Source organism: Mirounga leonina, unplaced genomic scaffold (assembly GCF_011800145.1).
Source record: "Mirounga leonina isolate KUSES-001 unplaced genomic scaffold, KU_Mleo_1.0 Mir_488, whole genome shotgun sequence".
NCBI lineage: Eukaryota > Metazoa > Chordata > Mammalia > Carnivora > Phocidae > Mirounga > Mirounga leonina.
Genome location: NW_023270777.1, coordinates 2,863,650 through 2,889,901, shown reverse-complemented (window position 1 = coordinate 2,889,901; position 26,252 = coordinate 2,863,650). Strand labels below are relative to the sequence as shown.

The 26,252-nt window shown below is 53.5% G+C and overlaps 1 protein-coding gene across 1 annotated transcript; it reads right to left on the bottom strand.

Moving 5' to 3' along the window:
- Positions 1 to 2,619: 2,619 nt before the first annotated feature.
- PFAS (phosphoribosylformylglycinamidine synthase) lies at positions 2,620 to 21,332 on the bottom strand. Its single transcript, XM_034989567.1, has 28 exons — positions 21,252 to 21,332; positions 18,335 to 18,513; positions 18,120 to 18,255; positions 17,551 to 17,656; positions 16,988 to 17,177; positions 16,771 to 16,876; positions 16,271 to 16,411; positions 16,055 to 16,179; positions 15,602 to 15,730; positions 14,776 to 14,907; positions 14,517 to 14,645; positions 10,772 to 10,845; positions 10,504 to 10,660; positions 10,159 to 10,220; positions 9,861 to 10,022; positions 9,458 to 9,583; positions 9,182 to 9,313; positions 8,771 to 9,001; positions 8,448 to 8,628; positions 8,003 to 8,086; positions 7,656 to 7,811; positions 7,318 to 7,437; positions 6,889 to 7,034; positions 6,553 to 6,760; positions 6,297 to 6,388; positions 6,097 to 6,211; positions 4,535 to 4,858; positions 2,620 to 4,425 (listed from the first exon to the last, which is right to left on the bottom strand). Exons 2-28 carry the CDS (start codon positions 18,474 to 18,476, stop codon positions 4,115 to 4,117), a joined length of 4,017 nt encoding a protein of 1,338 aa, XP_034845458.1. The 5' UTR covers positions 18,477 to 18,513; positions 21,252 to 21,332; the 3' UTR covers positions 2,620 to 4,114.
- Positions 21,333 to 26,252: the final 4,920 nt, after the last annotated feature.

The following is a 26,252-nucleotide window of genomic DNA, read 5'->3' as shown; positions in this document are numbered from 1 at the left end:
CCCCTGCTAAAATACTTGAGCGTTATATTTGTAGAGGGGGAAGCAGATATTGGGGAACGACTGGCCGTCTCTTTCACAGGGGATGATTGAGAAGCCAGCAGAATACCAAGTAGGGGGTGAAGGCAGTTTAGTAGGATGGCGTGAGCCTAAAATGGGGCAAGCTTTTCTTCAAAAGGGGTGGAGAATAATCTGGAAGTGGTACAGGGAGGACCCAAACCCCAAATCCCTGAGAGGTGTGTGAAGTTTGAGAATGAAAGCCACCACTTGGAAGGGTTGTGGAGGGGCTTTTGGAGTAGCTGGTTTCCTGTGAAGAAAATGAGGACAGGCAGCCTGTCGGGGGTTTGCTAGGGGGTCTTTGCAAGGTGTGGGCAGAGGCAAGAGCTGGGTCTGGGACCGGCAAAGACAGGGCTGGGAAGCTGCATGGCCTCAGTCCCGGTCATGGTTGAGGGTGGGTCTTGCTTGGCCAGGGTGCTCCGAACCAGAAGCCTCTCTATCTCCAGATGCACGCACGTACCGATCACAGCCAATCGGCGGTCACCTCACACACCACCCTCCTTTTGCATCAAGCCCTAAGTAAACTTAACTTCTAAGTCTTGGTATCAGTCCCAATGTTCTGCATTTGGGATTATCCATAGATTTAAAAGATAATGGTTAAAAAATTCAACTGAGTACATGTGAAGATCTAATTGGCCTTATCGGATGATTCGTGAATCGGGCAGTAACCCATCTAGCAAGTGGAGTGGGGGGGCTCTCAGCAGTTGTACAGTGGAAGGAGGATGGGGGCAAGAAAGTGAATAGTAGGGGCCCCTTGGTGGCTCAGTCGTTAAGTGTCTGCCTTCAGCTCAGGTCATGATCCCAGGGTCCTGGGATCGAGCCCCGCATCGGGCTCCCTGCTCGGCCGGAAGCCTGCTTCTCCCTCTCCCACTCCCCCTGCTTGTGTTCCTAATCTCACTGTCTCTGATAAATAAATAAATAAATAAATAAATAAATAAATAAATAATCTTAAAAAAAGAAAGTGAATAGTAAAAGGACTGTTCCTGACAAGATCACTTTCCCTTAGTGGGGAGAACAGGGAGTCTCACCATGCACATTACAGCTTCCTTTGGGAGATGGAGAGGCCCATGTGGCAGACTCATTGGTGCCCATTGGAAAACTCCACTGACCAGTTAAGACTACATTTTGGGGGGCACCTGGGTGGCTCAGTCGTTAAGCGTCTGCCTTTGGCTCAGGTCATGATCCCAGCGTCCTGGGATGGAGCCCCACATTGCGCTCCCTGCTCAGCGGGAAGCCTGCTTCTCCCTCTCCCTCTGCCCACCGCTTCCCCTGCTTGTATTCTCTCTCTCAATTGAATAAATAAAATCTTAAAAAAAAAAGTTAAAAAAAAAAAAGACTACATTTTGGGGGGTGCATGGGTGGTGCAGTCAGTTAAACATTAAATTCTTGGTTTTAGCTCAGGTCATAATCTTGGTTGGGGTCATGAGATTGAGCCCCGCATTGGGCTCCTAGCTGAGCACGGAGTCTGCCTGAGATTCACTCTCCCTCTGTCCATCCAGCTCATGCTCTCTCTAAAATAAATAAAGCTTAAAAAATAAAAGTACATTTTAGGGGGAGGTCGACAATGCAGATTAGGTATTAAGCCCCCTTTTGGGGACTTGGCCTAAGTGATGTCATTTGGGGCCTATTGTTTTAAGAGAGGGAGAGAGAGAAAGGTGGGGGGAGGGGCAAAGGAAGAGGGAAAGCATTTTTTTTGAGACAGACAGCACAAGCAGGGAGAGGGACAGAGGCGGAGGGAAGCAGACTCCCCTTTGAGCAGGGAGCCCGATGTGGGTGCTTGATCCCAGGACTCCAGGATCACAACCCAAGCTGAAAGCAGATGCTAAACCAACCGGAACCACCCAGGCGCCCCAAGAATTTTTTTTAAAGGCATCTCTCAGCGTAGGAGCTATTTTTCCACCCAACTTTTTTTTTTTTTAAAGGCTTTATTTGAAAGAAAGAGCATGAGCAGGGGAGGGGCAGAGGGGGGGAGAGAGAGAGAGAGAACCCTAAGCAGACTCCCCACCTAGCTTGGAGCCCAACGTGGGGCTCGATCCCACGACCCTGAGATCATGACCTGAGCCGAAACCAAGAGTCGAAAGCCCAACTGACTGAGCTACCCAGGCACCCCTGTTTTCTTTTTAATTATACATATGGTTTCCCAACATCAGGGAAGAATATTCAAATGCCAAAAATGGCCCAAGAGTCCCCCCCATCCACACCCCCCCCCCACCCAGCTGCTCAGAGTCAGTTTGCAAAGCAGCAAGAGGCCCGAAACAGTTTTCTTCATGGAGATCATTTAACATTGTATCATCACTATGATACACTCCGTCTCTTCTCCCGCTGTCCCACCAGAGGACTGTGCTCAGCCGCCCCTGCCCTCCCACCCGCCAGGGCCCCCCCGCCTCGCCCTCCAGGATCTGACTCCAGTCTCCATTCTTGGGGAAATGTCTTTTTTTTTTTTTTTAAGATTTTATTTATTTATTTGAGAGAGAGAATGAGATAGAGCATGAGAGGGGGGAGGGTCAGAGGGAGAAGCAGACTCCCCGCCGAGCAGGGAGCCCGATGCGGGACTCGATCCCAGGACTCCAGGATCATGACCTGAGCCGAAGGCAGTCGCCCAACCAACTGAGCCACCCAGGCGCCCTTGGGGAAATGTCTTTAATGAAGACGTTGAACTACTTCGGAGCAAACGGACTCTGCGTCCAAGTTTCATACACATGCCTGTGAGCAAAGGAAGCGATGGACGGCTGTCAGCAAGACTGGCCGGCCTCCAAAACCGGTGACCGCAGGATGTCGGGGCGCAGCAGCAGGCGTGAGTGGGCCTCCGCGCTCTGCCCTTGCAAGCTGTGTGACCCTAGGCCATTTATATAATCCTTACCCTTAATTCCCCCTTTGTAAAAAAAAAAAAAAAAGGTGGGGGGGGACAGCTATCAAGTACCTTGCGGAATTCTTGTGAAAAATACTTTAGATACAGATGAAATGCCAAGCACACACTTGGTTCATGGCACGTGCCATATATAGCCATGGTGCGATTTTTTTTTAAGTTTATTTATTTATTTAGGTACTCTCCATGCCCAACGTGGGGCTCGAACTCACGACCCTGAGATCAAGAGTCACATGCTCTTTGGACTGAGACAGCCAGGCGCCCTAGAGCTATTATTTAAAAATTCCATCACATCATAAAACCCCTGGGGGCAGCGACAGTGCTTGGCCCTGTAGCTAATCACCAAACATTAATGGAATGAATGAAACAATGAATGAATGGAAGGGATGGACGAATGGAGGGAGGGAGGGAGAAGGAAGGAAATGGATGGGTGGATGACAGAAGGGATGAATGGAATGGAGGGAGGGAGGCAGGAAGAAATGAATGGAATGGAATGGAATGAAGGCAGGCAGGCAGGCTAAAGGCTTAATTCTAGGGAAGCAGGTGCTGACCATTTCTTTCAGGAAGGGAGCTGCTACATGGAGGAGCAAATACTGAGTTCAGAAGGCTGCACTGGGGTAGCCCCAGGACACAGCCGGAGACCGGCTCAGAGAAACTTCTGCAAACTGCGTGCACAGCACAGCGCTACATTTTAAAAAGCGGAATCCAGAAAGCTTCTGCTGTTTTTCTGATGAGAACACGCAGGTCCTGACTTGCATGCTTTCATACACCCCCAAGCCCCTCGCCCCCGTTATGAGGAAGGGGCACATAAAACATCCCTCCGAGCCCAGAGGAGTGATGGCAGGCACAGCGTGGCGATCACTGGGTAGAGTGTGTGGGGGGGGGAGGGGGGGCGGGCAATGGAACATTCTCCCTGCCGCGCATCCTCACTTCCCAGTGCGGGCTCTTTCCTCCTTCGCGCCCACAGACAACCCTGTCAGAGCAGAAGAACCAAAGACAGATCCCATGGCATAAGGCAAAAGCAGGCAGATTAACAAAACCAGCAGGGTTGGGTTTTTTTTTTTTGGCATTTTGGCCCTTGTCTGTCCAAGACGTATTTGGAGAGAAGGTGGGGCGCTTCTGAGTTTGAGGATGGGGAGGACAGCAGACCCGCGGGCACAAACCGTCAGGCCCAGGGGAGCCTCCCCCGCCTGCTCAGCGGCCTCCTTCCCGGGTCCAGTTTCGGGCATTGATGAAGAGCTGGAGCCAGGGGGAGGCAGTCAGGGTGTCAAATGGGGGAGGTCGCCAAGCCCACTGCCACGGCCGCACGGCCCGCTCAGGGTGAGGCATGAGAGCCAGGTGGCGGCCATCAAGGGAGCAGACGCCTGCCACCCCCCCGGGGGACCCGTTGGGATTCATGGGGTACTGTTCCGTGGGCTGGCCAGCATCATCGGCCCAGTGCAGCGGGGCCAAGCCCCTGGCCTCAATCTGGGCTTGGCGTTCCGGAGAAGAAAATGCCATGTAACCTGCAGGGGGGCGGGTGGGGGGTGGAGGAGGGAAGTGAGGGCAAAGCTCCCCCACGGCCTCCGCCCACGCCGGCCCCCAGACCCTCCCGCCGGCCTTCCGGAGCCTGACCTTCCCCGTGAGCGCTCCACACGGGCAGCACGGCGCCCTCCATCCCTCGCAGCATCAGGGCGGGCCCAGGCCCCACCCGCACGCTGGCCCAGCGGGACTCGAAGCGCCCGGACAGATTGTGGCGCAGCACGAGGCCAGGTGGGGCGGGCCAGGGGTCCGGGCCCGGCTCCTCGGCCTCCTCGCTGGGGCTGCCTCCCACCCAGCCCAGCAGAGCCAGCAGCTGACAGCCATTACACACGCCCAGGCTGAAGGTGTCCGGCCGCCGCCGGAAGCGCCTCAGCTCGGCCCCGGCCAGCGGGTGGAAGGTCACGGCAGCTGCCCACCCTAGGAGGACACAGGGACGTCAGGGTGGGCTGGCATGGAGGGGGACGGCCGCCCTCCTGTGCCAGCCCGCCCGGTTCCACCTGCCATGAGCCCCCCAGCCCCCAACACACATGCACACACATACATACGTGCGCACACATACCCCCTACAGGGCAAATACAAAGGGAAGAAACAGGTTTATCTGCTTAAATGTTGCCATTCCTGGACCAGAGGTGGCCCGTAAGTTTTTTGGCTTGGCCAGCAGAGCATTTTCAACACTTTTTATTTAACTGACGTTTAAAAATAAGACTTCAGGGGCGCCTGGGTGGCTCAGTCGGTTAAGCGTCTGCCTTCGGCTCAGGTCATGATCCCGGGGTCCTGGGATCGAGCCCGCGGGAAGCCTGCTTCTCCCTCTCCCATTCCCCCTGCTTGTGTTCCCTCTCTCGCTGTGTCTCTCTCTTTCAAATAAATAAATAAAATCTTTAAAAAATAAAAAATAAATAAAAAAATAAAAATAAGACTTCATATAAAAATCTGGATTTGGCGGCACCCCAGTCCGTCAAGCATCTGCCTTCAGCTCAGGTCATGATCCCAGGGTCCTGGGATCGAGCCCCGCCTCGGGCTCCCTGCTCAGCGGGAAGCCTGCTTCTCCCTCTGCCCCTCCCCCTGTTTGTGGTCCTCTCGCTTGCTCGCTCTCTCAAATAAATTCTTAAAAAAAGAAAAAAAAGAACCATTAAAAAAAAACAATCTGGGGGCGCCTGGGTGGCTCAGTTGGTTAGGCGACTGCCTTCGGCTCAGGTCATGATCCTGGAGTCCCGGGATCGAGTCCCGCATCGGGCTCCCTGCTCGGCAGGGAGTCTGCTTCTCCCTCTAACCCTCCTCCCTCTCATGCTCTCTGTCTTTCATTCTCTCTCTCTCAAATAAATAAATAAAATCTTAAAAAAAAACAAAAAAACAATCTGGATTCTTGGCTTCTCTCAGAAACCAGAAAGATCTGGCCACGATGAACCCACCTTCCGAGAGCACAATGTGCTGGCGCTGTGTGCTTGCCACCCCTTTAGACGCGGTCCGTGCCACCCAGCCACCCCGCCTCACGTCAGTTACCCACGGGCCCGCTGCGGGCACCCGGCCCAGAGTGAATGTCCTCCCCAGCCCCAGCCCCGCGGAGGTGAGAGGCCAACTCCCGGTCAGGAAGAGGGGGGCTGAGGCAGCTCCGCAGAACGTGCAGCGGAGGGAGCGAGCAGACGCCCGGCACCTACCTTTGGCAGAGCCCAGGACATCCGCAAAGCTGAAGCCGCCCACGAAGGCCACACCACGGAACGTGTCCAGACCGATTGCCCCCGAGCACAGGTCCTGCATGGTCACGTCCCACACCTGGCAGGACAGGCAGGAGAAGTATAGGAGGACACACAGCCCGAGGCCCAGGCCCGGCCCCAGCTCTGCCGGCCACCCCGCTCACCTCAAACCCGGCCAAGTGGAAGGCATCTGCCATCTCGCGGTCTCCATTACTGCCCTCCTCTCGCAAGATGGCAACGCGGGGCACGGGACCACCTGGGGGAGGCGGAGTGTCTCTGGGCCAGAGGGCTCCTTCCCTACCACAAACCACCCGCCCCTGCCACCGGACACCTTTTCCTGGGCAGGCCCCGGCATCCAGGCCTTGGGTTGCAACCCCAGGCTGAGGGTCGGGGAAGCCCAGACGGCCCAGAGTCCCTCACCAGGCTCGTGGGGCACGGGTGCTTTGGGGAAGGTTGGGGGCAGGCAGTAGCTGGGCCCCGTCCGCTCCCTCAGCCCCTGTTCTTCCTCGGCCACACAGTGCGGCTCTGCCTGCAGCCGGTCCAGCTGGAAACTCGTCTCCTCCCAGACGGCTCGTAGCTGCCCAACAGGCTCCTCCAGGACCACGGCCCCGTTCACGGACACTTGTACCTAGAGGGAGGGGCACGTCAATCAGGGCCAAGAGCGAGGGTGTCCGGCCTGGGCCCCCCGCCCCGCCCCCCCGGCTGGCACAGGCGAGCCACGGCCTCCCCGCTGTGCACCGCCCTGCCCTTCCTCACCAGGGCGTGGGGCCCGGCGTCGCCCGTGGGGCCCAGCTCCAGGCAGTGGAGGCCGGCCGCCTGGTAGCGCTCCAGCACCTGGGCCAGGTCTGGCTCCTGCACCTCCAGCACCAGGCCCGGCTCCTCAGCAAACAGCACAGACAGCGCTGGGAGAACAAGGCGGGCACGAGGGTGACGAGGGTGCCGCCAGGGGGGTGTGGGGGGTCAGAGATGAGGGGAGGCCTGGGAGAGAGGGACCAAGGATGTGGCCTTAGGGTCTGCGGGGGGGGGGGGGGCGTCCCAGATGGGTGAGTCACCAGGCTCAGTGGTCAGAGAAGATAGCCAAGGACTCGGGAACGGGGTTGGGGAACTCCATTTTCTTCACAGGACGTGGGGTCTACAGGGTGGGGCAGGCAGCCCAGGCCCGAGTCCAGACCCCAGGCTCCTCACCGTCGACCCCAGAGATAGGCACATCCACCTCTATCCCACAATTCCCAGCAAAGGCCATCTCTAGCAGGCAAGTGATGAGACCCCCGTCACTGACATCATGGCCTGAGCAGAGGAGGCGGTCTGGAGGAAGGAGAAAAATGCTCAGCAGCCGCAGGGCCCAAACCTGGTGGGCCTGCACCTCCTTCTGCAGAGTAGGTCACGTGGGAGAATGTGGGCACACTCCAAGAACCAGAGGCCAGGGCGATGGACCCCTCTTGCCCACCCTCCTTACTTGCTCAGCCGGTGAGTGTCTGCCATGCGTCAGTCACGTGCACCATCTCCCCCAAGGCCTCACTCACCTCTCAGCAGCCCCTGGGTGACGTTAAAGGCACGCACCAAGTTCTCGGGGAGGTCCAGGTTGGGAGGCTGCTCACCCAGCTGCGAGAAGCATTGGGCCAGAGCTGTGCCCCCCAGCCGGTGCTGCCCGGGGCTCAGAGGCACATACAGCAGAAGGCCTGGGGAGACGGGAAAGGGGTGAGGGAGCTGGACGGCTTAGAATGCCCTGCCCTGCTCACGACTACTAAGGTTCCCAGCATGTGGACAGACCCACAGACCCCCAGTCCCAGAAACAAGACGAGGGGCCCGGACCTCCCAGAGGACCCAGCTCTGAATACACAGGCAGTGAGGAGGGGGGAAGGGCCCGTACCTCCCCCTCCAGGATGCTTGAGGTCTGGGGTCACAGTGGCAGTAATGTCTGGACAGACAGCATAGGCTGAGATGACCAGTGATCCTGCAGAGCAAGGAGTAAGAGAGTGGGGGTGCCTGGAGGCTGCAGGCGTTGGAGCATTCGACTACTGGCTTCAGCTCAGGTCATGATCTCAGGGTCGTGAGATCAAGCCCCGTGTCCGGCCAGCTCTGGGCTCAGCAGGGAGTCTGCGTCCCCTCTCACTCTCCCTCTGCCCCCTCGCTGCTCTCGCCCACAATCTCTAAAATAACTTAAAAAAAAAAAAAAGGTAATCACAAACCTCTATCTCTGAAACAAACATTATATGTTAATAAAAAATTAAAAAAAAAAAAAAGACGAGTAAGAGAGCGAGGTGCCAGCCCAGCCCCGCAGGTCTGCCCCTCTCCCCATGAGCCCCGGACCGTACCAGGAGCCCGCACTGTCTCAGAGCCGACCCGGGCGGCCATGCTGAGAGAGTCCTTGCCACCATCCACTGCCACACCCAAGGCTGCCATCACCGTCACCATAGCCTCACAGGCGTCAGCCAGAGCCGCGCCCTCCCCCGGGAGCTTGGCCGCCCACATCCAGTTCCCGCTGCACTTCACGTCCTGGGAAGCGGCGAACATCAGCCGTCAGAGAGAAGAGCGGTGGGGAGTCTGGGCTGGGGGCGGAGGGGCTGGGAAGTCACGGGCAGGAAGAACAAGAGGGCAAGGTGGAGGGTGGCCGCAGATGCGTCCCAGCGGGACTCACCCGGAGGTCGGTGACCAGAGCGAACACCAGGTTGGTGAGGGCTTCGGCCACAGCCAGCCGGGCGGCCGCCTTGGGGTCCAGCAGGCTTTTGACAGGCTGCTCTCCCAGAGCTGTGGCAGCCCCGACGAGCTCCTGGTGACTCAGTGCCACGACGGCCACATCTGCCAGGGGGGTCTGCAGGGCTCCCACACACTGCTGCTGGGCCACCAGGCCGCCCACAGAGCGGTCCACCTGCAGAACCAGCTGGGGTTGGCAAGGGGCGGGGGACCCACACACACAGGCCCGAGGTGGTGGGAGCAGGGCAGCAGGCCTTCAGGACCGCTTCTCCCTTGGGCCTGCTGAGTCCCCATAGTCACGGGGAGGGGGAGCAGAGGAAGGGTACAGGGGCGGAGCAGGGGGTGTGGGGAGCACCTTGTTGGTGAGGTAGCGCTTGCTGGCCACGGCAGGCAGCCTCAGAACGCGCTCCAGAGCCTGGCGCACACGCAGACCCGGGGGAAAGGCCAGGGGCTTCAGCATGGGGAGACTCCTCTGGAGGAAGAACTCCTAAAACACAGAAGGTGACAGGGGTGTGAGCAGCTGCGGGAGCGCCGGGCACATAGGGGACAAAGCACACGTTGGGCAAAGGGCGGTCGCAAGAGCTGGAGCAGAGAAGGGAGGAAAACCGCCTTCCCTCCCACCCCCACATACCTTCCGAGGCATCTTGCCCAGCACCCAATCCAGCTCCAGGTCCACAGGGGTTGGGGAAGACAAGGGGGGGCCATCCTTCTGGCCATTTCTTCCAGTGGGGCACTCCCGATCGTCCACCAGCACTATCTACGGCCACACAGCCCAGAGGGAAGAAGACTGTGAACCCCAGCAGGGAATACTTCCAGAAAGCCGGGCAGAAGCACGCTTTCCACCCTCTGTCTGGCTTCCCCGTTGAGTACCTGCCCCTGGCCGCCTCCTACATGCTGTCCGCCAGTTTGCGTGTCACCAACTCCCATCCTCCTCTCATCTCTTCCCCCTGACGGCTCTCCCTCCCTCCAGCCCGGACGCAAGCAGCTCCAAGCCCACCCACTGCGGCCACCACTGACTCCCTGGGCCAACTCACTCTCCTGTCCCCAGTGATGGTGCCCACAAAGCTGGCCGGGCAGCGTTCCCGAGCGCTGACGCGACTGAGGAAGTCCCGGTCAAGGGGCCTCAACAGAAGTGCATTCGACTCCTGGTACTCGGCCCCCCAGATTTCCAGGGCGTTCAGGGTCGGATCCCCAAGCTGCATCCAGGAGGGAGGAGGAAAGGGAAGGGTCAGTGGGCACTCCCCAGTCTCGTGTCTTTGCTAGGAGTCTCGGGGAGAAGGCTGGGGCCGGCGGGGATGGGGACATGGCCAGACCTCAGGGGACAAGGCCCACCTGGAAGCGGCTGGTGTAAATGACGGCCCCGGCGGGGTCACTCAGCTCCTTCAGGACATTGCCTGGTGAGAGGGCATAGGGGAGAGGTGGTGACCCGGCCATGGTCAGGCCCTGGCCTCCAAAGAAGCCCCTAATTCTATGTGTCCAGCTGCACCCCCACCACCAACCATCCCGCGACAGCAGGCTCCCACGCCCCCCAATGCCGAGCCTCTCCAGAAGGTACAGGGGGTGGAGAATAGGACCCAAGGCCCGGCGGCCACTTGCAGACCCCCAATGCCTCTGCCTCAGCCGAATGTGGCAAGAGGCCAGGGAGGCCAAGTCCCTCATCCCAATTCCTTTCCTCACCATTGCCACCAGCACCCTGGTCGTGGAGGCTGCAGATGGGGTTCCCCCTGGCGGCCTCCACACAAGCCCGGATCACACGGTTCATCTTCTGTTCCATCTCTGGGTCCCCGCGCTGCACAGCCCCAAAGTCCAGCTCACTGGTGTTGTCTCCCTGCACCTGGGGGAAGGGACGGCAGAGCTCGGCTGGAGGGGTCTGGGGGCTCACACCCCACCGATGCCCAGGGCCTGACAACGTCACGGAGCCTGCCCCTGAGCTGGTCCCACTCACCTGCACAGACGACGCAGCTCCGCCCCCAACTCCGATCCTATAGACAGGACCCCCAACCTTCACCACATCCATGCCTGAGAGGAAGGAAGGCAGAGTCAGGATGCTGGGGAAGCCAACAGAAGAAGCGGGAGCAGGAACAAGTGTAAGGATAAAGGGAAGCGGGCAAGAGGGGAGAGCGATCAATATTACAAACGTACGTATTCTTTGGGTAAATAAACGCGGCAGAATTTATGCTTCAGCTTTATCGACACAGGCACAAAATCACCTATGCACAAAATTAAACATTGCAGCATCATTTGCGATACCAAAGATAGGAAATACAGTTGACCCGTGAACAACACTGGGGTTAGGGGGTGCTGACCTGCACAGTAAAAAATGTGTGCAGAACAATCAACTCCCTCAAAAGTCAACTACTAGTAACCTACTATTGACCAGAAGCTTTACCAATAACGGTTGATTAATAATTAATAAAAACCAATGAACTAATAAATAAGTAAAAAACTAACGAACAATTAACACACATTCCATATGTTACAGTACACTGTATTCTTACAATAAAGTAAGCTGGAGAAAAAAGAATATTCAGAAAATCAGAAGGAAAATACGTTTACAGGACTGTACCGTCTTTTTCAAAAAAAATCCACGCACAAGTGGACCTGCATGGCTCAAACCCGTGTTGTTCAAAGGGTCAACTGTGATGTAAATGCTAACAAGAGGGAGCTGATTCATAAATTACAGTATATCCATACACTGAAACACTATCCCCCCCAAAAAGAGGATCACATGAATGATTTTTACGATATTTATCAATATGACATGATCTCCAAGATACATATACTGCTAAGTGAAAAGAGCAAGTTACAGAATTATGCGCGCCCCTTTACAATTGCATCAGAAAGAAAATAACAGTAATTAACGTAACAACAGAAGCGCAAGACTTACGCACTGAAACTACAACACCTATTAGTAGACCTAAACAAATAGAAACAGATCCCATGTTGACAGAGTAAAAGGTTTAACTTTGTTATGATGGCCATGTTCCCAACTGATCTGCAGTCAACCCAACCCCTGTCACAATCTAGCTGTCTTTTTCACAGAAATGGAGCAGCTGATCCTAAAATGTGCACTGAAATGTAAAGGACCTAGAACAGTCAAAACAATCTTAAAAAAGAACAAAATTGGAGGACCCATTCTGCCTGCTTTTAAAACTTACTACAAAGCTGTAGTAATCCAGACAGTGTGGTTCTAGCACAAGGACAGACAGATACATCAATCGATCTGTGGACTATGGAATACAACTGTGAATCCATTATGAACTTTATGTTTATGGCCAGTTGATTTTTGTTTCTTTTCTTCTTTTAAGTTGGCTCCGCACCCAACATGGAGCTTGAACTCACAACCCCAAGATCAAAAGCCACATGCTCTACCGACTGAGCCAGCCAGGAACCTCCGGGGCAACTGATTTTTGAAAAGTCCCAAGACCATTCAGCAAGGTACAAACAGTCTTTTCAAAACATGGCATTAGGACAACTGGATATCCATGCGTAAAAGAGAGAAGTTAGACTCCTATCTCACACCATATAAAAAAATTCATTCAAAATGTATCAGAGGGCCGTCTGGGTGGCCCAGTCGGTTAAGCGTCTGCCTTCGGCTCAGGTCATGATCTCAGGGTCCTGGGATCAAGCCCCACATCGGGCTCCCTGCTCAGTGGGGGAGCCTGCTTCTCCCTCTGCCTGCTGCCCTCCCCCCGGCTTGTGCTCTCTCTCTGACAAATAAATAAATAAAATCTTAAAAAACAAAAAAAAAAAGTATCAGAAACCTAAACGTAAAAACTATAATAATACGACAAGAAAACATAGCTGTAAGTCTTTGTGACCTTGGCTTAGGCAATGGTTTTGTTAGCCGTGACATCAAAACCATCAGCAGCAAAGAAAAATACAGATAAACCTGACTTAACCGAAACTAAAAACATTGTTTTCTTCATAAGACACCATGAAAAAAGTAAAAAGGCAACCCACGGAACAGGAAAAAATACTTGCAAATCATGTATCTATCTGATAAGCGTTTAGCATCCTGAATACATAAAACTCCTATAACCACCAAAAAAGAAAGACAACCCAATTTAAAAATGGACAGAGAATCCAAAAAAAAAAAAAAAAAAAGACAAAGAATCCAGAAAGACATTTCCCCAAGGAAGATCTCTAAACACACGTGAAAAGATGCTCAACATCATTAGTCATTAGGGAAGTGCAAACCCAAACCACAATGAGATGCGACTTCAGGCCGTAGGGTGGCTAGAATCAGAGAGACAGGTAACAGGAGTTGGTGAGGATGTGGAGAGTTCAGAACCCTCTTACACTGCTGGGGGGAGTGCAAAATGGTGCTTTGGAAACCAGTCTGGCAGTTTTTCAAAAAGCTGGACACAGTTACTGTGCGAGCCCCCGATTCCACTCATAGTTACACAGGCTGGAGGCACGAGAACATAGGGGCCCAGAAAACATGTACACGTGTGTTTACAGCAGCATTATCCACACTAGCGGAAGAACCCAGATGTCTACCAACTGATGCACAGATAGACACACGAGAGGTTTGTCCCGAACAAGGAATGAGGGTCTGGTTCATGCTACCATACCGATAATTCTTGAAAATATTATCTTGTGCAAAGTGAAAGGTGCCAGGCACGAAACTCTACATTCTGTGTGATTGCATTCACATGAAATGTCCAGAATAGGCAAACCCACAGAGATAGAAAGTAGATGAGCCGCCGCCAGAGGCTGAGGGAGGAAGACACTGCTAATGGGTATGGCGGTGACAAGAATGTTCTGGAGTTAGTGGTGCTCGAGGCACAGCTTTGTGCCTATCCTAAAAAACCGCTGACTTGTACACTTTAAAACGGTGAACTTTATGGTACACAGATTACATCTCAATAAAGTGGTTATTAAAAAAAAAAAAGTGTGCGCCTATGTTACTTGTTTTAAAAAAAAAAAGGACAGGGGCGCCTGGGTGGCTCAGATGGTTGAGCGTCTGCCTTCGGCTCAGGTCATGATCCCAGGGTCCTGGGATCGAGTCCCGCATCGGGCTCCCTGCTCCGCAGGAAGTCTGCTTCTCCCTCTGCCTCTCTCTCTCTCTCCGTCTCTCATGAATAAATAAATAAAATCTTTAAAAAAAAAAAAAAAAAAAAAGGACAAATATGCATACAGGTCTGTTCATAGATGCAGGAAAATACCTCCGGTCAGATACACAAGTCACTGGTTTACACCGGTTATCTCTGGAGAGGGAAACTGGGAGGTCAAGGGAAGGACAGCTTTCACTGTATGACCTTTTTTGCCTTTTAAGTTCTGAACCACGTGACTAGGTCACCTCTTCCATAAACGTGACCTGGCTCTTATCTTGACTCCAGCACACGATGCAGCACACGATGGGGCCTAATGGATGTTTGACCCCCTGAACTGAGCGGGCAGATAAAAGCCCTGGCGCACGGCAGGCACTGAACAAACATGGGTTGGCCTGACTTAGCAGGGTGGGTCCCTGCCATGCGGGAGGAAACCGGGGCGCACACAGAGGCGATGCAGACCGAGCACCCCACTGGCGTAAAGCCCTATCCTGCCTTGGAAACCTGTACCGGGAGGAGAGACATGTGCTGGGAGATGAAAAACCAACCTAGGAAGTGGCCTCTAAACTCCCCTCCGGCAGTGCTGGGGACAAAGCTGGCTGGATATGAAGAAAAGGGGCGGCGGGCTCTTACCTGGCTCCGGGGGCTCCTTGCTCACATGCTCAGCTTCCATGGACCCGATGCCCCCGCTAAACATGATGGGCTTGATCCACTCACGCCGCTGGCCGTCGGGGAGCTGGAGACCCAAGGAGCGGGTGAAGCCTGGAGCGTGGACATCCCAGGGAGAGGGGGCAGAGTCCAGTCACCCAGTATCCCCCAGCACCCACTCAGTCATACACCCCACCCTCCTCTGGTACTCGGTGTCCGTTATCCCTGACACCCCCAGCCTCACCGGCCAGCACTGGCTCCCCAAACTTGTTGCCGTAATCAGAAGCCCCATTACTGGCCTCAATGGCGACCTCCAGGGGCAGGGCGAAGTTCCCAGGATACTGGAAACTTGGGTCCTCCCAGGGCAGATTATAACCTGGAAGGAAAGCACAAAGTTGGTTGGACCGTTAAGACAGGACACAGAGGAGCCAGAGTCCTTCAGGAAGAGTCTAACTAAGCCACCAAGGACCACCCATGTGGGTAGAATGTCCCATTTTAGGAAATCCTATTTCAGGAAGATGTAGGGCCTACAATAAAGCACCGATCTTGCTCCCTAGGTCCCATGCCAATCTTCCCTCTGAGTCTTAGGATCAGGGTTCTTAAGGCTCTCTAAGAAATTGGACTTTGGGGGAGCCTGGGTGGCTCAGGTGCTTAAGCATCTGCCTTCAGCTCAAGTCATGATCTCAGGGTCCTGGGATCGAGCCCCGCACTGGGCTCCCTGCTCAGTGGGGAGTCTGCTGCTCCCACTCTCTCTCTCTCTGTCCATCACAAATAAATAAATAAAATCTTAAAAAAAAGGAAAAGAAATAGGACTTGGGGGACAGGTGGTCATGAGACTGACCCAGTATCATGTTTCCTTGCTGAGCAGGTGCTAGTTTATAAAGAAAATGGCGGTTCTGCAAAGCCTGTCTGGTGACTTGGGTTTCCGCTGGCCTAGAGTCCTCACGGCAACGGGCCAGCTACTCTAGGGCCTGCCTCCCAAGAAAAGGCACCCAGGATGACCTAAGAGATAGAAGTGCTCCATGCCCGCCAGGACAAGGAAGAGAAGGTAGGGAGGAAGGAGGCGGGACCTGGGATGTGTAGGTTTCCAAAGCAATAGCCAGCAGTGCCAGCCACCACGTGGGCCCCGCGGCCCGTGCACTGGACATCTCGGATCCGGCCCCCTGTGCCTGTGGTCGCACCGCTGAAGGGGGCCACTCCTGTAAAGAGATGGGGGAGACGTGTGGGTACCAAAGAGACAAACCTCAGCTCTGACCGCCCCATTAAAAATCAGGATGGGACGCCTAGGTAGCTCAGTCGGTTAAGCATCCGACTCTTATCTCCGCTCAGGTCTTGATCTCAGGGTGGTGAGTTCAAGCCCCACGTTGGGCTCCATGTCAGGCATGGAGCCTACTTAAAAAAAAAAAAAAAAAAAAAATCAGGACAAGCAGCCTCCCTGATTGTTCTTCCCAGGCCTGGACCGGAGGACCTTCACTCTACCCGACACTCTGATCTCATCGATCCATCCCCGGGACCCAGCTCACCTGTGGGGAAGTTGTGGGTCTCTGCCGTGAAGACGACGTGTCTCAGGGCCTGCTGTTGCCGGAAGCAGCTTGGCTGTGTGGGGTCCTCGGGCCGTAGGAATCGGACTTCCTTCCCCTGGATTGCACTGTGGACACAGTGGTTCTGGACCTTGCTTCCTTCCTGGGGCCTCCCCTCCCCTGAGCCTGCTGTCCCCCCCGACCTCAGGCACAGCCCACCTGCTGTTGTCACAGAACTTGAGGACGTTGTTGGGGTTCGAGGACACCTGGGTGCTCATGATGGACTCAAAGAGGGAGTGTGCCAGTTCCTGCCCGTCCATGTGGAGAAGGCCCTTGAAGAACCAGTGCCGACTGTGTTCGCTGCAGGGGTGATGCGGGGAGGGAAGGAAAGGCAGAAAGCTGGGTCACTTCTCACGCCATGCCGTGTCTTCTCAGCAATCAGCAACGGTTAACGGCCAACTCTTACATAGAGAATAAGTCAGAATAGATTCCAAAAGGCCATAGCCTTCAAACGTCCTGTCACTGTGGAGTGCTCAGATCCAAAGTGAATATGAAATTGAGACTTGGGTATAGACTACCAGATGGAGGAGGAGCCCGGGCCCTCAAACGGACTCAGGGACACCCCCGAGCCAGAGGAGAGCCACGAAGGCAAGTCCCCGTGCCCTTCCCTTCCAACCTCCACAGGCTCAGCCTTCAGAACGTCCCCATCGCCCCACCACCTATTGGACTGAGCCAAGTCGAAGGCCTCCACGGTGCTGGGGTTCCGCTGTAGCTCCTGGAAGCGTCTGGTGTAGAAATCCAGGTCCCAGGAGTCTAGGGCCAGGCCTAGGAGACAACCCGGGAGAGATGACTGTAAGGCTCAGGTCACCAGGTCCTGGGGCTCAGCGCCCCCTGACTGGCCTCGCCTGGGCCTCCCTCCCAGGCACCCCGGCTCACCCAGCTCCCGGTTGGCCTTCTCCAGGGCACACCGGCCCTCAGCCAGGATGTTGATAGAGCCGTTGAGAGGTGTGGAAACGCTCCCAAGAGAGAAGCTCTGGATGGGATAGGGGAAGTGCTGCTCGGTCATGCGGTCATGCAGGGTGGCCAGTGCGATGGTCTTCATCTCAGCTGATGGAGGGTGGGCGAACTAGGGGCAAACACACACAAGACGGCAGGAGGTGGAGGGCTGAAGTCTGGACAGAGTGGTGCACCCCGGGTCCTCCCAGTCATGCAGGGCCAGCCCATGGCTAATCTGCATGGTGCCCGAGTGCCGATTAGAAAGACATGCCCCATCCAGGCACGAGCCCATGTAAGGATGCCCAGATTAGCAAGGGGACCACAGGCTGGACTTCCTTCCCATTCAGCCCTCGACCAGGAAGTCTCAGGCAGTGAACAACCTGCCAACAAGACAGGCCTAAAGCCAAGAGCTCCTCCCCATTTCTCCCGAGTTCAGGACCTCATCTCTTTTATCTCTGGCCCAGCTCCTCCTCCCCCTCACCACAGATAGCCCAACACCTCACCGAGAGCAGGTAGCGCCGGGTGGTCTCCACGCGATCCACAGCCCCCAGCCCAGCAGCCCAGCACACTGACACGATGTTGGTGGATGCTGGGGTCGAGAAGTTCAGCCTGAGGAGTGGGCTGGATGGTTAGGACCTGAGAGCACCAGCGGAGAAGGTGGACCCCGCCCACAGCTGTCCCACTGACCTCTCACCTCTATCCCCCTCCCCACTGGCCTCTAGCCTCAGACCCAGGCACCAAGAAACCTGCTTTTGAAGGTCACTCAAATCAAACTGGACCCGTCCTTCCAGCATAAAATGCTTTGACATCTTACTTCTCAGAATGCAATCTGTTTTACTTACAGAACGTGCCTGGTAGCTGGCTCAGTCTTTCAAAGACATCTTCCCATATGGGGAAGGCAGATGCATGGCCTTCTAAGCAGGGAGTAGGATGGAGTAAAGGAAAAACAGACCCGTCAAGGGTCACAAGAGAAGGAAGAAGAGGAATGGGAGTGGAAGGGGTGGGCAGTGCGTCTGGAAGGGAGCTCGGCCTGAGAACATGGAATGCATTTACCCTGGGCTGAGACACTCGCCTGGGCCCAACCTCCAGCAGCAGGTCGTTGGAGTCAGAATGGAGCCAGGACTCCTGAGCAACATCACCCAGTAACAAGGGGCAGCCAAAGAGCCATGTCAGCTTCTTCATCTCCTCAGCGCTCGGGAGGGACTTGGCTGCAGGGGGACAGGACGGGGACATGCTGAGACCCTGCCTGGCCTGGCACCGCCCCGCCCATCCAATACTTGGCCCAACCTGTCCAGTTCACATTGTAGCACAGCTCTGTCTTGACACCCTGCAGCGCTGGCAGCTTCCCTTGGAGTTTCCTCCGAGTGTGTCCAGAAGCTGCCCTCTCATGGCCAGAGGGATGGACATAGAAGTGAAGAACGGAGGCCATCGCTGGAGTTGTCCGTTGTGGGAAATGACGTAGATCCCTGAAAGGTAATTAGCTATTCCCTGTCAAACAGATTTCAGATTTCCAAGACAGCTGAGGCTCTGGAGGCATTAGGGACGGGGTGGGGAAAACAGGAGCATTCGGAGAGATGAGATACTCTGAAAAACGGAAGCTCGGGGGGCTTCATCCTGCAAAATGTGGGAACAGGGTATATGGGTACATCCTTGGCACACGATCCTTGAGCACCTGCACTTTGCTGGGCCCCAGGCAAGGTCTTAGGAACACCGCTCTGAAGACAAAAACCATTTCTGCCCTCACAGACCTTACATTTTATTGAGGGAGACAGGCAAGCGCCCCGACATTTCCAGCCCAGTGTGGTTAAGGCTGAGAGACTGTGGCTACCAGGCTAGCACTTGAGGAATTAGGGAAGACTTTCTGGAAAAAATAGCATCTAAATGTAAACCCACAGGATGAGCTGGACTGGGCCCAGTTGGTGGAGTCAGATGACACCATTCTTCTGGTATGCTCTACCTTCTGGCTGCTCCAGGTCAGGCACCTGTCCTTCACTCTCTTCTGTCTACATGCTCTTCCCAAGTGACTTCATCCAGACCCGTGGCCTTAAATACCATCTAGTAGACTGAGCCAGTGAAACTGCCAGGATTCAACCCTTTTTGTCCCAAAACGGCAATTTCATCTCATTCAAGTCGCTATCTGCCAACAGATGCCATATCTTAATTCAATCCTGACTCTCCTGGACACTCCAAACTGGTACATTAAAATGCTCACGTGAGGGCGCCTGGGTGGCTCAGTTGGTTAAGCGACTGCCTTCGGCTCAGGTCATGATCCTGGAGTCCCGGGATCGAGTCCCACGTCAGGCTCCCTGCTCAGCAGGGAGTCTGCTTCTCCCTCTGACCCTCCTCCTTCTCATGCTCTCTGTCTCTCATTCTCTCTCTTGCAAATAAATAAAAATCTTAAAAAAAAAAAAAAAAGCTCACGTGACAAGCTCCACGTGGATGTCTCATAAACACCAATGGTAGTCTGTTTGGGCCAAAACAGAAATTCTGATCTCTCCCTTCTCCAGACCTCCTGTTCTCCCAGTCTTCCCCATCCAATCAGCACACAGGCCAAAAATACAGTCAACCTCACTTCTTCCCGAGCCCTCTCTATATCTAATCCATCAGCAAATCTATTTCCAAACATATCCCAAATCTGTCCACATCCTTTTTTTTTTTTTTTTTTTACTTGACAGAGAGAGACAGAGAGAGAGGAAACACAAGCAGGAGGAGAGGGAGAAGCAGGCTCCCCACTGAGCAGGGAGCCCTATGCGGGGCTCGATCCCAGGATCCTGGGATCATGACCCAAGCCGAAGGCAGATGCTTAACCAACTGAGCCACCCAGGCGCCCCTGTACATATCCTTTCATCTTGGCTACCATCACTCCTTCAAGCCATGACCGTCACTCACTTGGGGCCTCCTGAATAGCACCCCTGATTCCACTCCTGCCCCAACCACAAACCATTTGCCGTATTTCAACATAAGTGAGATCATGGCTTCTCATCACACATGGTGTAAGCTTCTAACTCAGGACCCTGGCTCACCTAGCCTGGCCCCCTGCCCACTTCTCCAACCCTATCTCACACCATGATCTTTTTCACCTGCAACGCCCCCACCACACTTGCTTCTTTTGTATTCTAACTTGCCAACCTCAGTTTTGGAAGGCCATTTTCTCACCCTGATATTTGCATGGGTAGCATTTTTTTTTTTTTTAAGATTTTATTTATTTGACACAGAGAAAGAAGCAGGCAGAGGGAGGGAGAGAGAAGCAGGCTCCCTGCTGAGCAGAGAGCCCCATGATGCAGGGCTCAATCCCAGGATCCTGGATCATGACCTGAGCCTAAGGCAGAGCCACCCAGGGGTCCCATGTCTAACTAGCACTTTCTTATTTAGATTCCTGGCCTCTAGCCAGGGACTTCCTCAACCCACTCCTATCAGACAGCTCTATCTTATTTTCCTATATAGTATTTAGCAGTACTTAAAATTTTATTTTATCTATTTACTACCTCACATTTCATTTTATTTTTTTTTATTTTTAATACCTGACATTTTAACTTATTTAAAACTCTACCTTCCCCACTAGAACAAAATCTCCACGTGGGCACGGACTGCAGCTGTCTTACCTCCACTGGATTGCCACGGCTTGGAAAAATAGGTGGGGCTTAAAAAGGAAAAAAAAATATATCTAGCATTTGCTGACTGACTGAAGGAACTCTTGACTTACATCCCTCAGCAGCCCCTCCCGCCCTTTCAGGCCAGGCCTCATTTCAGGGAAGGATGCTGGATCCCGGTTTCTCAGCGCTCCCCACCCCATTCTGATCACCCTTTCTAAGGTCAGGCCCCTCACGGTTGTCCTTTATACCGTAACTGCCACAGGATTTATCACATAGAAACCACCCGCCTTAGGTCCAAGAGCGCAGGGGCAGGGCTGTCTCTATCGGGGCTGCATGCCCCACGACTAGGAGGACATAAGCGAGGCAGTCGGCAGGGAGGCTTTCTGGTGGTGGAAGAAACCGGGCAAGAGGGGCAGACTTTACGTGCGGCGGTGTCCTCCCCTGACTCGCGTCCACGGACCGCGCACATGGTCGCAGGGAAGGGCCCCAGCTGGACGCCGCTCTGCCCGCTGGGGACACGGAAGCGGCCCGCATCAACCAGGCCGGGGGTGAGCGCAGAAAGGGATGCAGCCAGCAAGGTAGCAAGGATGACCCAGGAGAGCGATACCCACGTGAGAGATGGCCGGAACAGACTCGCGGGCCGATGGCACCCCGATGAGTCATCCGAGGGCGCCAGGGAAGACGCGGCCCGGGCGGCGCCCCGCCCCTTCCGCGCGCCCCGCCCCCTTCCGCGCGTGCCCGCCCCCTTCCGCGCGCCCCGCCCCCTTCCGCGCGTGCCCGCCCCCTTCCGCGCGCCCCGCCCCCTTCCGCGCGCTCCGCCCCCTTCCGCGCGCCCCCGTCCGCGCAGCCGCGCCGGGGGGTGGAGCTACGCAATCTTACCTGGAGGGCCCCTGGCTGGCGCGGACCGCCTTCTGTTCTGGTCTTGGTTTCGGGGTGCTGAGATCGGCCAGCGTGGGGCTCCCTGCTCAGCGGGGCATGTGCTTCTCCCTCCCGCTCTTCCTCTGTGCGCCGCTCTCTGTCTCTCAAAAGGATTAAGGGAACAAAGTAGAATGGGGGACACTCAGCATAGCAACAGCAGGAAGGGCTTCCCACCTGTAGCCTTAAAGGGACTAAAGGAGGGAATGGTGCTGTCCAGCGGCTAGAGACGTGGAGCTGATGTGGGAAACGAAGGGAAAAGAAAAATTAAATTTCCTTACTACCTACAGCCCACGGACAAGTCCTTGAAACAGGCAGAGTGGCATTCCTCTAGAAAGTCAGCTGCCTCCGTGTTAATACTTTACCAAGGGCAAAAGGTAATCTTAGCCCAACCCCCCAGGATCCTATAAGTCTACTTTAACATATAAAAATTCTTTTGGGGGGCGCCTGGGTGGCTCACTCGGTTAAGGGTCTGCCTTCAGCTCAGGTCATGATCTCAGGGTCCTGGAATTGAGCCCCGCATTGGGCTCCCTGCTCAGCGGGGCGTTTGCTTCTCCCTCTCTCTCCGTCTGCACACGCGCTGTCTCTCTCAAATAAATAAAATCTTTAAAAATTGTAAAAATTTAAAAATTGTAAAAAAAATAATGAATATTCCTTTGGAAACTTCCTTTATCTCTACCCCCAGGATACAGGTTGGCAATCATCCCCCAAGCATATGACCCACCAATATACATCTGAGGGGTCTCACGACTAAGGTTTTATTAGATAGTAATAAATGACCTTTTCCCAACAATAGCTAGCCCCCTCAAGGTCTTAGAAACCTTGCTTCCAAAATGCTGCCCCTAACCTCCTCCCAACTTGAAATATATAATGAACCACTCCTCATGTCCCCAGTGCAGCTCTTTCTGCCCACGGGTCCTGTCCCGTGCTTTAATAAAACCACCTTTTTGCACCAAAGATGTCTCAAAAATTCTTGGCTGTAGCTTTGAACCCTAACATCGTTTCTACATCATAGCCATGAAAGAAAGGCATCCGACAGGGCAAAGGAGGCCACAAGTACAGTGTTCAGGGAGAGAGGGAATAACACTGCGTCCTCTCCTCCTGTCCTCAAGTTCCCACATAAACTGTTTCTGTCTCTCATTAGCCAAACCTAATCTGAAGCCTGAGGGCAAGGAAGCTGGAGGGGCGTGGCATGGCGTGGCAAACACAATACCTGGTGCAGTGGTCTTTTTACTGAGTCACACAACAAAGAAATGGTCAGAGTAAAAAGTGAAAGTCTTTATCTTCATCTCTCTCCGTATTCATTCCCCTCCACGCTACAGGTTCAAGACAAGGGTAAGGCAAGTGAGGCACCTAGGGTGCAAAACTTAGAGAAGTACTTAAAATGTTCACCTAATTCCAACCCTGCCCCAGACATAACAGTAACTACCTGTTTGGTGTATAAAGTTCCAGGCTATTGAAATGAGTACTCTCAGCCTCGCTTCTGACAGAGGCCATATGTTGCTCTTTGACATCTGAGCACTTCTTGCTTTCTTTCCCTTCAGGCACTCCTTGGCTCCATCCAGTACCTACCTTCCAGAACCTTTCAGAACTTTCCAGAATCTTCCAGGAGCCTTAGTTTGCTCAGCTCTCTGGTCCTATTTCCTTCACATTTTCTTTCTTTCTTTGTGTGTGTGTGTGTGTGTGTGTTAAGGCTCCATTCCCAACGTGAGGATTGAACTCACAACCCTGGGATAAAGAGTTACCTGCTCTACCAACTGAGCCAGCCAGATGCCCCTCCTCCACATTTTAGTAGTCCCAGGGCACCATAAATTTTCAGCTTTCACCTCCATAGAGTGACTTCCAGATTTATCTTTTTGGCCCTAATCCCTCTCCTGACTTGGGTCCCATATATCCAGCTGCCCCTTTGACAAGTACAAACTGTTCAAATCACCAGGTCTGGAGACAACACACTTCCTTCCGTGTGTGTCGGGCCAGCCACTCTTGGTGCTTCCCTAGTATCTCCCCCTCTCCCACCACATTCCTTGAAGATGCTTATTAAATCAAGCTTGATCTACTTCAGTGGCTTGCTATTCTCTTGTGCCCCTCTCATTTGGTCTTGCATGCGGCCACCAGATTAACCTACATTTAAATCACACCACAGAGGGACACCTAGGTGGCTCAGTTGGTTAAGCGTCTGCCTTTGGCTCAGGTCATGATCCCAGGGTCCTGGTATCAAGTCCTGCATCAGGCTCATTGCTCAGCGGGAGCCTGCTCTCCCTGACAAATAAATAAAACTTAAAAAATAAATAAATCACACCAATGGGGGGTTGGTGAGGGGGTAGATTCAGTACAACTCTCTCTGATCACTGTAGCTTAAATTCAACACTCCCTCCTAGGAACTATCAAAAGTAAATCCACATCTCCGTGGATTTGGTAAATAGAAGGAGCCTTCCGAGTTGAGAAAATATTGGAAGCAAAAGGAATGATCAGGTTTGGGACTTTAGGCTTTGACAGGTGTCCTAACATGGGTGATATTTTGGAGAATTTGTTGTTTTGTTGGAAAGGGAAGGAACATCTCTGTTGTAATCATGGGAAACAACTGCAAAGATTCACTTTATAAAGAATTTGGCACCACAGTGTCCTGCATAACTAGTTTATGCAGTAAGGAACAGAGAGTTTGCATTAAATGTGCGGTTGAATCAGGGGATACCATAACTTGTAGAATTGAAGTCTTTAGGGGCGCCTGGGTGACTCAGTTCTCGAGCGTCTGCCTTCAACTCAGGTCGTGATCTCAGGGTCCTGGGATTAAGCCCCGCATGGGGCTCCCTGCTCAGTGAGGAGCCTGCTTCTCCCTCTCTCACTCCCCCTGCTTGTGTTCCCTCTCTTGCTTTGTCTCTCTCTGTCAAATAAAATCTTAAAAAAAAAAAAATTGAAGTCTTTATTTCCTGTCAAATGATGACAAGAGCATTCTTTTTGTCTACAATGTTTATACTATCTTGTTCCAAAAATTTGAAGCTGCTGTAAGTTTAAAATAACTTAAAAACTCCCTTTACCTTATTTTTTTTAAAGATTTTTATTTATTTATTGACAGAGAGACAGCGAGAGAGGGGACACAAGCAGGGGCAGTGGGAGAGGGAGAGGCAGGCCTCCCTGCCGAGCAAGGAGCCCGATGTGGGGCTCAATTCCAGGACCCAGGGATCATGACCTGAGCTGAAGGCAGACGCTAAACGACTGAGCCACCCAGGCGCCCAACCTTATTTTATATTTAAACAAATTTTAAATTAAAGTATAGTTGACATATAATATCGTATTAATTTCAAGTGAACAGCATTGTGAGCCAACAATTATATACATTATGAAAGGCCCACCACGATAAGTGTAGTTCCCATGTGTCACCACACACACTTATTACAATATTTTTGACCGTATTCCCTATGCTGTACTTTTCATCCCTGTGGCTTATAACTGGAAGTTTGTATCTTTTAATCCTCTTCACCTCTCTCCCCATCCCCCTCAATTTACCTTTTTAGGTTTTTTTTTTAAGATTTATATTTATTTATTTATTTGAGAGAGAGTGAGCAAGAGAGAGAGAGAGCATGAGGGGGGTTGGGGGCAGAAGGAGAAGAAGCTCTCTGCTGAGCAGGGAGCCCAATGTGGGGCTCAATCCTGGAACTCCAGGATCATGACCTGAGCCACAGGCAGATGCCCAACCGACTGAGCCACCCAGGCGCCCCCACTTTACCTTTTTAATCTCCTGTCTTCCCCTCCCACCGCACTGACTTCCTTGCATTTCTTTTCACCATAGCGCCTTCGTGCTTGTGGTTGCCCCCATCCATCCTTTCTCTTTGGTCGCCATCATCTGAATCCTTCATCTCTTCCAATTCTTTTTTTTTTTTTTTTTTAAAGATTTTATTTATTTATTTGAGAGAGAGCACACGAGAGGGGGGAGGGTCAGAGGGAGAAGCAGACTCCCCGCCGAGCAGGGAGCCCGATGCGGGACTCGATCCCGGGACTCCAGGATCATGACCTCAGCCGAAGGCAGTCGCTTAACCAACTGAGCCACCCAGGCGCCCCAATCTTTTCCAATTCTTTACTATGATGCCACCTTTACAGTAAGGCCTTCTGCATACAAAAGGGTCACACTAACCCCTGCCTTCTCTCTCAATAGTACCTATTACTGTCAACACTTTTTTTCTTTTTAACTGTCAGTCTCTGTGTCCTAGGATGTAAGCTTCATGACAGCAGGGATTTTTATCTCCGTTCACCGCTGTATCTCCAGAACCTGGAACAGTGCCTGGCACAGAGTTGCGTGAATTCTGTTCACTCACTGCCAACTAAGCCAAGGAATGATTAGTTGGTTGACTGACTCAGAGAGAGCAAGAGGCTTTCATTAGCTGATGCACAAACATTTAGCAACAAGCTCTGTTCTAGGTACCAGACTACAAAGATAAGTAGAATAAACAGGATGGCGCTTCCAGGTACTCATGGTCTAGTGGGGAAATACACAGTTACAGCACGGAGTCAAGGCCAGAACGCAAGCATGAATGCCGCGCTCGGGTCGCGTTGAGGAGGCGCGTCTCTGCGCTTGGCAACATCAGGGAGACGGAACGATGCTTAGGAGCCACCAACCAGGCCGGCTGTGTTCGAGCTCCGGGGCCGCCCCCCGCTCCCCTTCCCCTGCCAGGGCCGCCACACAGGAAGCCATCCCGGAAGCA

Bases quoted from the DNA above. Each gene is read 5' to 3' on its own strand.
- PFAS (XM_034989567.1), bottom strand. From the start codon at position 18,476: ATGGCCTCCGTTCTTCACTTCTATGTCCATCCCTCTGGCCATGAGAGG. The intron at 10,023-10,158 runs GTGGGCCTTGTC...TCCTGGATGCAG, and splicing joins TTTACACCAGCCGCTTCCAG to CTTGGGGATCCGACCCTGAA. The intron at 8,629-8,770 runs GTGAGTCCCGCT...GCCGCTTCCCAG, and splicing joins CTCTGGTCACCGACCTCCGG to GACGTGAAGTGCAGCGGGAA.